We start from the raw sequence: 14,764 nt of genomic DNA on the forward strand, positions 1-14,764 counted from the left end.
TTGACTATGGGTTAACAAAACTGTTAAAACAGGTGATTTCTGATGCAGGGTGAGACACTGGAGGTGTTGAACAGAGCATTTGATAAGTTCCTCTGGTCAGAAAAGGATTTTATAGTCTAGTAGTTTGTTTTGAGGTTTTTGAATCCGGTATCTTCATCACTACTGTAGTTAGGGTGGCACTGTATGTTATGTGTAGCAGCAGTACAGTTACCTGTGGTCTATGAGGTTCTAACACTCTGCATGGGAAGACCTTTCTTTTTATAAGGGACTGACTTCACAACCACCCGTATTATATATCACACTGTGGATGCTTGTGCTCTGAGCAGCTGGCCTTGGCCTTTTGAGGAACAGTGGCTCCCAGTGAAGGGGAAATTCTTATATTTCAGTGACTCCGCAGACATGCAGATCCAGCATGCCCAAAAATGAGATGCCTAGAAATCTGTGGCACTGCACCAGCCTTGTGGATCTTATGAGTCAGAGTTTACTGTGAAAGTGTGTGATTCATTCAGCTGAAGATGTCTGCCTCTGTTCTGGTTTGTGTTCCCCTGAGCGAGGCAGCAGTCCTGTTGAATAGTGGCACACTCTCCTAAGGCCTTGCAGGGAGAAGGCTGTCCTGGGAGTGTGGAGGAGCAGTGAGGGTTTACTACGTCCACATTCCATTAGAACGCTTCTGTAAAAATATCTGGGCTTGATTGACAGAACAGGTGTGCCTGCATCCACCCGTGCCCCACCCCGGCTCCTAATTCAGTCCTGAAAGTAAGGATGCATTTCATTAGTTCAGCACTGAAAGAGCAAGCCCCCTGTGGTGTTGACATGCTGCCCTGCCCTGTCTCTCAGACTTGAGTTCCCACCACAGCCAGCCTTGTTAATATCTCATGGAGGTGTCCCGGACCAGCAAGAGGGGACTGTGCTGTCTGGGTGTTCTGATTTGTGTCGTCCTGCATTTTCATCATGTGACTGGGTGTCATGTGACTGGGCTCGGCTCTGTGCTGCTGTGATTAGAGCAGTGGTTTTCAAACTGTAGGTACACGAGCTCTCATCGGGGGGTACGCGAGAAAAATCCTGTAATGGCGGACAACGTATTTTTTTACCACATTGTAGTACTTTGCGACTTCTTGGGCGAGGTTAACTCTATAAACACCCAGAGGGAGTGAGCGTTGAGCACACACATGGCTAATTTACATATTTAAACAGCAGGGCGGTGGTTCTGCAGTCTGTCGGCTATCATTGTATGATGTTTCTTCTTTTAAAAATGTGTAGTATTTACTAGGTAAGTTTACTTTCTGAAGTTTAACTGTTCAGTGTTTGTCGTTTAACCAGTTCAGTGTTTTATCTATGTTTATATTTTTAAATAACAGTATTATTGAGTTGAGCAGGCAGCTGCCGCCCTGCTTAGAGACTCACTTGTTCTGCGCTGGAGTGACAAGACTGTTCTCTTTACTTGCAATGTTTGTGTGTTTTTTTTTTTTCATTAATAATGAATTAGTTGAACTCTTTGTCATGTGAGGGCATTACCCTATGCCTCCACACCGGTAAGTATTAATAAAAGCAAACGCAATAAATATTGGTTTGCGGTCTAATTGGCCTCATTCTAACACGCCATTGGCTTCTAGAGTTAAGAGGTTTTGCAAGTGCTGTACTTAATTTAGTAGTTAGAAAAGACCATATTCTTTCCTGTTTTCATAGATATATTATGGGGGTATGCGGTAGACTAGATTATTTGGAAAGGGGTACGGGCCTAAAAAATTTGAAAACCACTGGTTTAGAGGGAACTTCATTGTCTTTGCATATCCAGGCAACTCTGATCAAACGAGTTTCATTGAGACCCAGCTGAGACCTACTCCTCATTCAGCTTCATTCAGTCTGGGGAAAAGAAAAACGCCTTCCTGATCCGAGAGGCTGGGGATTGATAAAAAACGGGGATTTAAACACTTGGCAGTAATTTAAAAAAGTAATATTACATCAGTGCATGTTTGGCTTGGGAAGCATTGGCACTGAATTAGCACAGAAGAAAGGCCTCCTCTCTGTAGCCTTTAATGAATTGTTTTTGTGAGGCAGTGGAATCACTTGTATACAATGAAATCCTTCATGCTGTAAGCCAGCTCTCTGTCCCTGGCCCCCTCTCTCCACTCACTCACTGTATGCAAAACTATTTAGCATTTGGCCCGGTGCCCATTTCTCTTCTATTTTTTCCTGTTTTTAAAAAAAAAATAAAAAGGCAGCACAGGAATTCAGAGCATACTTGTTTTGATATGAACACAGAACATAGCTTTTCTGTGTGTGTGTATCTGTGTGTGTGTGTATATCTGTCTGTGTGTGTGTGTGTGCGTATGTGTATTTTGGGAAGGAGATGAATTAAGCAGAGTCTCGTTTTGAGGACACCCAATCAGAGAGCACAGCAGCTTTGTTTTTGGCTGTTATTCAGAGAGTGAGTGCTGGCTGTACCTCTAATTGCAGCCAGAGTGGAGGAGGATAAATATTCTCTGACAGCACAAAGTAAAGGGGAAAGCAAAGGAAGCCCTTTGTTTTGTTTTGGTTTAGACTGGGTTGTTGTTGTTTTTGTTATTTGTCTGGATCGTGCCATAAAAGTTCCACCAGTGTGAAGGTATTCTTACCCAGAGCAAAAGGACACCTTCAGCCTTTAGACTGTGATAAACAGAAAAGGAGAGAGAGGGAGAGGGAGAGGGAGAGGGAGAGGGAGAGGGAGAGGGAGAGGGAGAGGGAGAGGGAGAGGCTCTGGGGTTGGATCAAGCCAAGCCAGCCTGGGAGCTCTTGAGGGGCTGGCGTTTGCACACAGAGCAGCAGCTTCTTGGCAGGCTCACAGAATTAGGTTGAGATGCTGTGCAGCAGACACATTGAAGCAGGGATGGGCACAGCTTCACACAGAAGGTATCCTCTCTCAGGACAGTCGGGTGGCACCGCTCAATTATTTCATCCCTATCACCGCCCCCCCCCCCACCCCCCAATGTTAGCATTTCTTTTCTTTTTTTCTTTTCAGTATTTCAAAGTTTAAGTAATCAAACATCTGCCTGCGTTCTGTTGTATGATTAATTTATCGCTCAGCCTTTCTGAGTGAGAAGCAGCAACTCTAAGCTTTTGGCTTCCGTTTAGGTTTGATAAAATGGCGTCCTTACAAACAGAGTCGCTCGGAGGAGGACAGTGTGTGTCTGAAGTGTGGAGTCCATTTCCTGTTTTTTCGGGGTAGCGGGTAAACATGGTTCATTGTTGCTGCTTCTGGTTTTAATGAGAACAATCCCATACACGCACGCACGCACACATTCACAAAAACCTGAAACAATGCCAAATGCCAGGGGAGTGCTTGCCAAGTGTTTAACACTGCAGGAAATAATGTTGCCATGATGTAATAAAGGGCATCTTTTTTGTTATCATTTTTCAGATGGTTAGGAATGTTCTGATGTCAAAAAACATCTATCAGTCCTGAGCTGAGGAAGCGGGGGGCTAGGATTCCAGTGACAAGAATCTAGATCAGCAGAGCCTAGTGGATAGAGCTGAGGGTTAGCGTTAGGGTTAGAGCTGAGGACTAGGGGGCAGTGTGGGTTAGAGCTGAGGACTAGGGGGCAGTGTGGGTTAGAGCTGAGGACTAGGGGCCGGTGTTAGAGTTTTGAATATATCTAGAGAAGCGCTCGTCCAGCAGAGAGGGGGGTGGGGTTGGATATTTGGATTCTGACCACAAGGTTTTATAGGATCTCTTCTCTAATGATGCTGCTGATGTTGAACTCATTTAAATAGGTCCCCTGGTGCATGACATGCGTTCCTATCCTGTGGCTTGTTAGAGATGCTTCTATAACCATGGCCCAAGATCAGACCAGCTGCAGTATTGGATGTGCTGCTGTGTAGATTATAAACAGGGCTTCTGTTGTGTATGTATGTGTGTGAGAGTGCTCTAGTGAAGTGGAAATTCAGACAGAACCCGCACTTCAGAAGCAGCAGCAGCAGCATTGCAAGCCTGCAGCTCAGAGTTGTGATTGGCTAGACTGCATTGCACATTGCCTGTCTCCCATCTTCCACAGTGATGCTGCTGCTGCCCCCCCCCCCCCCCCCCCCCTCCACGCCGGCTTGGTTACACGCCAAGCACAGCCTGTCACACTGCTCCCACTACCATTATTAATAAATACCTGCACCTGCAGTCCGGTCCGTTCGTTAGGTTATTTATTTTTTTAGTCAAGTTAGATTCATTTGTATGGCCCTCGCAGAATAGTCTTATTTGCTAGGAAATGTAGTAGTGTTATATATATATATATATATATATATATATATATATATATATATATATATATAATATATACATACTTTACTTGATTTATGCATGTAAACCCAGACAAACTGCAGTGGCAATGTGCTCTATTAATACAATAGCATTTCTGCCTGTTAATTGACTAGCTGTCCCTTGGCTCCTGATTTGATTAATGATGTGGTTTGCAAAGCACTTTTAAGCCAGCTTATATATTTATTTTGTATGTATTGTTGGCCAGTCGAGCTAGGGAGCTGTGTCAGAAAAAGAAACATTTTATTTGCAAAACAACTGGTCTGTATCCTCAAGATCAAGGGGGTCAACAGGGCTAGGCATGAGCGATATTCTCCTCTATCGTTTCTTTTCTTTGTGTTGCAGAGTTGCCACACCAGAGTGGCCTGGGAACCCAGTATGAGAATCTCCACTGGGGACACCAGCCCAGCAACCGCATCTGGGATCAAGTAATCATCGACCAGAGTGACACGGAGGCGTGGCCTTCCATTTCCTACAGCGAGAGCCACGCCGCTCCAGAATGCACCACAGATATTGACTGTACTACAGAGATAAGCAGCAGCAACATGAGCATAGCCACGGGGGCCGGGCAGCAAAGCCACTTCTCGGCCCACCACCCCAGCAGTAAAAACAGCAGCAACCACTCTGAAAACATGGTTTCCAACCAGGGCGGAGCCAGTCGGGGCTGGGGCGCTGGGCCCACCCACTGCCCCTCTGCCATTAGCAGCGAGGGGAAGACAGACAGCATGCCAATGGGAGGGAGGGGTCAACCCTGCTGGGGGTCCTCCAACTTTAACTTGAACCTGAACCCTAACGCCAACCCGGCTGCGTGGCCAGTACTGGGGCATGAAGGGGCTGGAATGGGGGGCGGTGGCCCAGGAGGCAACAACCCCCCTCCTCCCCTAAACCTCTGCAGCCCAGCTAGTGCCCCGTCAGTACAGGAAAGGGGCGGGAGTATGGGCAGCACCAATGGGAACCCTGTAGGGGGCAGTGGCAACAGTGCCTGGGGGAGCATACTTCCGCCAGACCCAACAGAGTCACGACACTCACCGTCCACGAATGTGTCTTTCAGCGTCGAACCTCAAAACCTTAACACTGATGGACCAAATAACACTAAACAGCAGTCCCTCAGCCCCATCCACGGCCTGCCAAGCTGGGGTTCTGTCCCTGTGGACATGGGGCCTCTTGTGCAACCACAGGTCAATGGAGAGGGGGGCTCAGTGTGGGGTAATGGAGACGCCAAGCCAACAGGTTCCAAGGATTCAGCTTGGGATTCTGGGCCACCCAGTGGCCCTGGAATTCTGACGCCTTGGGGCCAAGGCGGCAGTAATGCAGGGGCCTGGGGCCGATCGGCCTGCAGTGGAGGTGGAGACTGGGGCAAGCATTCCAGCGAGGCCAAAGGGTGGGAGACATCAGACTCCCCCCGGCAGGAGCAGTCCGTTTCCTGGTCCAACACCCCCGCCAGCGAAGGAAGCAACGACAGCCTTGAAGGGAGATCCCGCAGGATGGAGAGGCCACATGGGGAGCTCGATGCTCCCCCTTCCCTGCCTAGGCAAGACCTGGACCCACGGGTGCTGTCCAACACCGGCTGGGGCCAGACCCCTGTCAGGCAGCACACAGCCTGGGAGCTGGAGGAGATGGCACGGTCTGATCGCAAGAACGACACGGGGGCCGACTCCTGGAGCACAGGGTCATCTTCATCATCCTCGTCCGGCCCCCCACCAGCGCCTGCAACCGTCAGCGCGAACCCTGCTGCTGCTCACATGTCTAACTCAGGTGGGAAGGGTAAAGGGTCCAGTTCCAATACCTCGGCAGCTCCGGGCTGGGGAAACCCTGCCCTGGTGATAGCCACACCAGCCTCCAGCCAGCCCAGCTCCAGCTGGGGTGAGGCCCTCAGCAAGAAAGCACCCAGCGGGCCTGGAGGATGTGCAGGGAGCTCCAACTCTACTGGACCCAAAGGTGGGATGTCCTGGGATCAGGAGGAGAAGTCTCCCAGCTGGGATGACCCACCTGCCAAACCCAAACCTCAGAGCTGGGGCGAGGGACCCAAGCCTGGACATGGCTGGGGTACAGGGACGAGTGGGGGAGGGGATTGGGGGGAGCCCAGGGAGGAGAAGAAGAACGATGTGACTGCAGCCTCTTGGGAAGAGAACCCCCGGAATGCTGGGTGGGGAAAGCCAGGACAAGGAGCAGGAGCAGGAGCCGGGGTTGGGGGAGGTTGGATGGAAACACAGAGGCCCAGTGCTCCGGTGCAAGGATGGGGAGGCAAGCCCCAGGACAGTAGTAATAGCAACGTAGAGTCCTGGGGGGGAGCAGGCACAGTGAAGCAGTGCGGAACGGGCTGGGGGGGGGGAGGGGGAGGAGGAGGAGGACGAGTGGGAGGGGGGGGTGGGAGCAAGCAAGAGCAAGGGAGCGAACCTACGGGTTGGGAAGAGCCCTCCCCTCCCTCCATGCGCCGCAAGATGGAGATCGACGACGGTACCTCGGCTTGGGGAGACCCGAGCACCTACAACAAGACTGTCAACTTGTGGGACAAAAACAACCCTGTGATTCAGAGCAGCCCTGGCAACGCTGCTGCCAGCAACAACCACGGCAACGCTGCTGCCAGCAACAACCACGGCAACGCTGCTGCCAGCAACAACCACGGCAACGCTGCTGCCAGCAACAACCACGGCAACGCTGCTGCCAGCAACAACCATGGCAAGCATGCTGCCAGCAACAGCATCCACCACCATCACCACAGCAGCCACGCCCAGAACCACAGCCATGCCCAGAGCCATTCCCAAAGCCACAGCCAGACCCAGAGCCACAACCACACCCCGGGCCACAGCCAGAGCCACACCCAGAACCACAGCCACACACCCAGCAACACCCACAACAGCCCGCATGAGCAAACCACACCTCATCAACCAAGTGCCCCCCAGAACAGATCTGTACTCGCTGGGCCAGGTAAATCCTCAGATCCTCTGATTTCATTGTTTCTGTACTCGCTGGGCCAGGTAAATCCTCAGATCCTCTGATTTATTGTATATTCCTTGCATAGTAATGATGAAAAATAGAATATTGCTTTATAACCTATATTACTCCCCCTGCTTTTTGGAGACTTTTTCCAGAGTGGAGTTACACCGATGTTTTCAATGAAGAGCTTATCCAGAGGTTTGTATTCGTGCTTTTGCAGGGCTGTGTTCAGAGCATGTTCTCCTGTGTCTGGCACTAAAGCCCAATAGAAAGAATGTGGGATCCCAAGTAGGTCTGGATTTTTGTCAGTGTGTATGTGGGCCAGCATGAGGTGGCTGTGCTGAAGCAGGACAGTCTGTGTTCCTGCTGGCATGGGCAAGTGCAGGGCAGCAAGCTGGCCTCTGTCCAAAGAGGTGCTGATAGGGAAGTGAAGCCGTGGGCTTGGAATACAGACAGGTTTAATTTAGCATGTACCAAGATCCATCATTAACATCTGCAGAGCAGCCTGGAGCCTTGGTTTAATGTGAGCTGCAGTAGAGGGCAGCACAGACAGCACAGTGGTTCCCAGCTACCAGATCTGCTGCTAATAAAGTACACTGAGTAGCACATGAAATAGGAATGTTGCATCTGTATATATAGTACTAGAAAACTGGAATACACTGTCCTGTTCATAATAGAAACAGCAAATTACGAGCTCTGTACTAGTAGACTGCCATCTGTAATTGGTCATGTTCCCATTGCATTGAGCAGACTCCCCCTGCTGACTGAAGTGCACCTCAAGCCAATTGAGGGATTAAGTAACCCATGCAAGCGGAGGAAGGCTGCGGCTCATTCAGTCTGCACTGAGCAGTTTATGCCAGCATCTCGCTGAGAGTTCATTTGGCACAGGACAGGTTTTTTAAAGTTCAAATGCATTAAACTGAAGCAGCCAGACTGGGGATTTGAACAGGAGAGTGCTACAATGCTGCTGAGAATCTGTTTTTATTGGCTGAGAGGGGATTCAATGATATAAAAGAATCTAATGTGAGAGCAGCCTCTCATGGACCTGTGCCTCTCTTTCAGGATGGGGAGACTTGCCCAGCGCTCGGCCGAAACCCGAGCCCTCGTGGGGGGAGCCCGTCTCCCCGGCAACAGCGGTGGATAACGGGACCTCGGCCTGGGGGAAGCCCCCTGGCAGCTGTGGGGGGTGGGGGGACAACCCCTCCGATCCGTCGGGGCCCTACGGCAGGGTGAACCCCCCCTCAGGACCGGCCCCCTGCAAGCCAGGTACTGTGAAGCTCCTGAGACTTGCATTGCTTTCTGTGGGTTAATACTGCCATCAGCTGGCAACAAGGTGTAACTGCTGAACCACATTTATACAAACATCTGTACTGCTTCATTATTATTGCATGAAAACGAACTGTGAGATAAAAAAACGTGTGAATTGACTTATGGGATTGGTCCATGTTTTTTAATCACAGATAACCAATACCTTAAGATACATCTCATGAGTTATACTGAGCTGTTTTTTCATTCCCTGCACTAGCCTCCAAATCTATGCAAGATGGTTGGGGAGGCAGTCCGGACGAGCTGGGCGGTTGGGATCGGGAGGAGGGGGATGTGTGGAACAGCGCTACTTCCCAGGAGAGCAACTCGCCCTGCAGCTCCTGGGGGAACCTCCCCAAGAAGGGACCGCAAAAGGTGGGAGAGGGCCGGGGCTTGCAGGAGGGGCGCTTACACTGGAGCCTGTTGGATTGTAAAGACCTTTTCACCTTGTGTCACAAGCTTGTGCATTTAGCACACGTATCAGTCCAATAAAACGTATCACAATCCCACTGGTAAAAAAAACTTTTTGTGTTCAGTGCGTATCCATTCAAGGCCGTAGCATGTGAACTCGTAAGATAACAGACCTACCATATGAACCCATTGTGTTAAACGGGCAGCGTCTCACAACACATGATCTCCGTCCCATCTCCCCAGGTCATCAAGGTCCCCAGCAAGCAGGACGAGGCCTGGATCCTGAGCCGGCTGATCAAACAGCTCACAGACATGGGCTTCCCGGTGAGTGACTGCGCCCCGACAACTACACTGACACTGTTAACTTGAACTGCCAGTGGGGTGACATTGAATATGCTGCTGGGCCCCGGTTTGCTCTTTGATTGTCTCTCTTCCCTGACTGCAGCGGGAGCCGGCTGAGGAAGCCCTGAAGAGCAACAGCATGAACCTGGACCAGGCAATGAGTGAGTGACTGCAGCAGGGTTAGAACAAAACAGCATGGTGGAAGAGCATGGGGGGCTTGAGTCAGTTCACGTTAAAGGTCTGATTACACTGGGCGTGGTAATGGAAAGCGGTAATTTCCATCTAGACTAATCAACTGAATTGTTGTTGTCTTACCTTATCTGCACTGTGTACAGTGAGAGATGGCAAACAAAAGACTGGTTTTACAGAGTACAAAACTGGGGGGTCGTGGGTTCAATCCCAGGTGGGGGACACTGCTGCTGTACCCTTGAGCAAGGTACTTTACCTAGATTGCTCCAGTAAAAACCCAACTGTGTAAATGGGGAATTTGTATTGTTTTACACTCACTCTCCCAGGCGCCCTGCTGGAAAAGAAGAGCGAGCTGGACAGGCGGGGGATGGGAATGTGCGACTACAACGGCCTGCTGTCCAAACCGCTGGGCTGCCGCCCCCCCGCAATCTCCAAAGAGTCTTCCTCAGACCGCTCCCCTTTCCTCGATAAGGTAGGCAGGTTCTTCAGCCCCTGCAAACACACACAGTCGTCAATGTAACTGCTGATTCCTGGACTCTTTCACGACTTAATGCCTTGTCTTTGTCCTCCGATCAGGACGGCGGCCTAGTGGAAGACGCCCCAGCCTCACCGTTTTTGCCTTCTCCGAGCCTGAAGCTCCCGCTCTCCAGCAGTGCCCTGCCCAACCAGGCCCTGGGCGGGGTCCCCTCGGGGCTGGCCATGCAAAACATGAACAACAGACAGGTAGGAGAGAGGAGAGAGATAGAGGAGGGGAGGAGAGGAGAGGAGAGGAGAGGGAGGAGAGGAGGGGAGAGGGTTTGTTTCCTTGTTTCCACAAAGACGTTCACATTTGCCAAGACGGGAACATTTCCTGAGCACACAGGGGAGAGAGGGCAATGGGAGCTCTGTGTTACAACAGCGAAGGGATCACGACCTCGGTTCTGATCTCATCTGAAGGACATGTTTGTGGAGTGCGTAGGGAGAGAGGTAGTTAAATACCCACATGCAACATTACAAAACTGTGTGCAACACAATCACTGTCAAAAATAGAAACAGTGGCGTACGTTTATTTAATTTTCTGAATTCTTTCTTTTTTCTTACCAGTATTTGTATTTATTACAAACATTCCACTAGGAGAGAGTCACTGAGAGGAGAACATTTTGATTCCACAAGCATCCCAGGGGGGCAGCCTGGACAGAGGAGCTCACAAAGTCATAGCACTGCATTCAAGTAATGCAACTTCACACTCAGCACAACACAACACGATCTCTCACACCTGACACTTTATTATACAGTGCAGCCAATATCACAAAACCATTTGTACAACACAACTAGAAGAAATGAAACCTGATTCAGTTCTTGGGTACAACTGAACTTCTTCACTCTGACCCAGAGAAAAATCCTCTTTTAAGAGAAGAAAAGAAATTCAGATGTAAAACAATAAAGCATCTACAATATGCAACCACCAGGTGTCTGCAATCTAGAATTACAGTTTTCTCAATTGCTAAAGCACAATTACTAAAACTATTACCACAGTCACCAAAACAGATAACACAAAAACCAAAACCGTTCCCTCATTTAAGAAACTGTTCATGCATTTGCAAAATGAAGTACCCATTTCGAATTGTATTATACTTCTTGCAAAACCAAATACTTGCACCAAATCATCAACTCCACAGATATGTTGTATTTAAGGTTTCATAATATCATATTAGATTGACACTATAATGAATATGAATTCTAGATCAATTATAAGCAGTGATTAAGCAGGCTACTTACATTAAGCAATTTAAATGATGCATATTTATACTCATTCAGGGTCACGAAGGCTCTCAATCCTTTCGGAACACACATTTGCATCCACATCTCGGTGGATAATCTCTCTGGCAATGCACCGAGGAAAGAATCGTCTGGCGTGACGGATCCAGCCTTGACTTTCCCTTGCCGTGATGTCATTACAAGCCTCACCCATGGCCTGGAGAAGTGTGGCGTGTTCATGGGGATTGTGATCATACACCTTCCACCTCCAGGAGGAGAAAAACTCCTCGATTGGATTGAGAAAGGGGAATAGGGTGGAAGGTACACCACAGAGGAGCGGGGATGTGCAGCAAACCACTCCTGCACCAGCACAGCCTGATGGAAACTCACATTGTCCCCAACAGTGGCAGTAGTTGTGGGCTGTGTTCCTTTCCTGCATTCCAGGATTGCTTCGTCGGCTTGGACAAGACGATCGTGTAATTCATCAAGAAAGACTAGCAGCTGTTCTGTATGGTATGAGACAATCATCAGACTCAGTTATGTGAGATGGCATCACACACAGTGATGTTCCCTCCATGCTGTCCAGGCACATCCACAGGCATCACACACAGTGATGTTCCCTCCACGCTGTCCAGGCACATCCACAGGCATCACACACAGTGATGTTCCCTCCACGCTGTCCAGGCACCTCCACAGGCATCACACACAGTGATGTTCCCTCCACGCTGTCCAGGCACCTCCACAGTGGCATGCTGTCAGATGATGTTTCGACCACGTTTGCGTCTTTTTGCTAAAGTGCAGCCTGCCTCATATTGACATGTAACAAAGGTGAAATGCTGGCATCAAGCTCCATAATTCTCTGTAAACATAGACAGATACTTTCTGGTGTGTTGTTCATCAGAAAGTAGGTTGAGACCAGCAGAACTCACTTCACACTCCTGATCGCAATTCCTTCTCTTTCACTGTTCCTTTCAAAAGGAACGCTGTAGATTTGTTTCATTTGAACATTGTGCCTCTTCAGGACGCAGTCAGTCGTTCACAAGCTGACATTGTTTACATCATGAAATGCATCGTCGTCGTCTTCGGTCTTGCTCTGTATCTCACGAAGGTGTCATTTTTGGTAAGGACCATCTCTTCTACTTCAGTGAGGTGATGACCACGGCCACCACTAGAAGATTTCTTTTCAATTCTGAAAATTAACACTATGCATATTCATAATTACAAATTGGTACGTTCTGGAAAGTGCACTTGCCTATTCTCAGTATGAAATGTACGAATGATAAATGCAACCGTTGATCTCTTCAGATTAGGTACTAGCCCTGCTTCTCTCGTTGTCACACCTCTGTTGATGACAGGGTCAATAATCGTTGCCCGTATTTCATTTGAGACGGCAGGACGCTTTCATCTCCCCTGTCCGGGCTGTCTCCTGCCCAGAATACCACAACCAGCTTCTTCTGCGGGCTCCAGGGCTCCAGTCACATTGCAACGTGTTCCTTCCTTCAGGGTTCACTACCTTTTATTCACAACATTAACATTAAATACAAGAACTAGCAGTTGTGCTATTTGTAGTTCAGGAGCATTGATTGTGAGCAACAGCAATACGATGTACATGTTTAACAAACAAGACATCCCCCTGTGAAACTTGTATTGGTGAAGTGCATTAAGGGAACCCGATACATATATTGGAATTTTGTTTGTAAACTCATGAAATGTGTGAATAGTTTTGTCAATTAGCACTCAGGTTCGCTGTTTGTGGGAAATGTTTTGAGAATTGTGTTAATAGTTTCAGGAATTAGCAAAGGGTGGAGATTTTAAGAGATGGCTATGCAGACTTCAATTTGCTGGAATTGACTCCTGCACAGAAACCGAGGGACTGTTTGTTTTGATGGGACATTTTTCAACATTTGGATTTCAGTGGTCCTGCGCTCCTAGCAGCTGCCCCTCTGTTCCAGCGCTGCCTCTAACAGCCCCTGCCCCTCTCCCCTCTCTCCTCTCCCCCCAGATGCAGAGCAGCATGTTTGGCAATAGCGGAGCAGCACAATTCAGGGCCATGCAGCAGCAGCAGCAGCCAGCAGTGCCGCCTCTCAACTCCTCCCAGCCTAGTGTTCGCGCTCAAGTGCCTCAGTTTCTCTCCCCTCAGGTCAGTGAGTAGGACTGCACGCTGCACTTGTAATTCTTTCTGTGTGTTTTCCACTCATTGCTTTTCTAACGTGATTTCTTCCTGTTTTCAGGTTCAAGCACAGCTCTTGCAGTTTGCAGCAAAAAACATTGGTCTGAACCCTGCACTTTTAACCTCACCAATGAACCCTCAGCACATGACCCTGTTGAACCAGCTCTACCAACTGCAGCTGGTGAGTCCTGCCCTGCCCTGCCCTGCCCTGTGTGATCTGCCTCTGCCAGGCTCTGTCCCTGTGTGATCTGCCTCTGCCAGGCTCTGTCCTGTGTGATCTGCCTCTGCCAGGCTCTGTCCTGTGTGATCTGCCTCTGCCAGGCTCTGTCCTGTGTAATCTGCCTCTGCCAGGCTCTGTCCTGTGTAATCTGCCTCTGCCAGGCTCTGTCCTGTGTAATCTGCCTCTGCCAGGCTCTGTCCTGTGTAATCTGCCTCTGCCAGGCTCTGTCCCTGTGTGATCTGCCTCTGCCAGGCTCTACCCTGTGTGATCTGTCTGTGTCCCTTCTTATAACAAGTGCCTTCCAAGTATGCCAAATAAATGTGTAGTTCAGTGAGGAAATTTTAAGGCTACATCAGATACCATATTCCTTTGAATTTAAGACTTTTTAACCATTTTCTGCTTCTCAAAAATAGCCTGCATCTTTAATTCAAGTACAGTATAGAGAAGCATGTATTAAAATCGCCAACAAGCAACACGACTTTCTGAGTACACAAGCAGCAAAGTGACTGACTGCCGAAAAAAGACGAACCAAAACATTACTGCCCGAATCATCCATGACATACAGGCAGCCATTTTCAAAGAAGCGTCATTAGCTTCCTGAGGAATTCCAAGAGAAGCTTTTACAATTTCAGCATTTCTAACAAATGGTACCAGCTTGAACAGATCAGAAATGCTGATCAGACCCCCGTATTTGACATGCCAAGCAATACCACAGTTCACAAATTGGGAGAAAAACAGGTGTGAGTAATCACGACTGGAAATAAGCATAACTGTAATGCTCTGTGCGATTAGCAGATGGCCTCAAACTGCCTCCATATGCATCTTTGAGGTTGTATCTTTGTAAATGCATATTTGATGTATTTTTTTCCTCAAATTTGAGGGTGGGAAATTTGGGCTGCGTCTTAAATTTGATGGAATACGGTAGCTTTGTTATGTATTTATTCCCAGCACTGAGCACTGTGCCTGCACTCTTGTGATCTCTCTCTCTCTCTCTCTCGTCTCTCTCTCTCTCTCGTCTCTCTCTCTCTCTCTCTCTCTCTCTCTCTCTCTCTCTCTCTCTTTTCACAGTCGTACCAGCGTTTACAAATCCAGCAGCAGATGTTGCAGGCTCAGCGCAGTGTTTCCGGTCCCATGAGACAGCAAGAGCAGCAGGTGAGCCCTTTCCGAT

General features: G+C 48.9%; 1 protein-coding gene across 5 annotated transcripts in view; it reads left to right on the forward strand.

Moving 5' to 3' along the window:
• The window catches only part of LOC117424435 (trinucleotide repeat-containing gene 6C protein-like), a 43,269-nt gene that overhangs the window by 14,661 nt on the left and 13,844 nt on the right, over positions 1-14,764 (forward strand). For all 5 annotated transcript variants that reach the window (XM_058992219.1, XM_058992217.1, XM_058992220.1 and 2 more), the window contains exons 5-14: positions 4,631-7,213; positions 8,285-8,488; positions 8,748-8,902; positions 9,182-9,262; positions 9,384-9,441; positions 9,796-9,941; positions 10,046-10,192; positions 13,209-13,346; positions 13,438-13,557; positions 14,665-14,748. In XM_058992219.1, the coding sequence (XP_058848202.1) occupies positions 4,631-7,213; positions 8,285-8,488; positions 8,748-8,902; positions 9,182-9,262; positions 9,384-9,441; positions 9,796-9,941; positions 10,046-10,192; positions 13,209-13,346; positions 13,438-13,557; positions 14,665-14,748 (3,716 nt within the window). The remainder of the gene's footprint in view (positions 1-4,630; positions 7,214-8,284; positions 8,489-8,747; positions 8,903-9,181; positions 9,263-9,383; positions 9,442-9,795; positions 9,942-10,045; positions 10,193-13,208; positions 13,347-13,437; positions 13,558-14,664; positions 14,749-14,764) is intronic.

The sequence above is a fragment of the Acipenser ruthenus genome, chromosome 19 (genome assembly GCF_902713425.1).
Source record: "Acipenser ruthenus chromosome 19, fAciRut3.2 maternal haplotype, whole genome shotgun sequence".
Lineage (NCBI taxonomy): Eukaryota > Metazoa > Chordata > Actinopteri > Acipenseriformes > Acipenseridae > Acipenser > Acipenser ruthenus.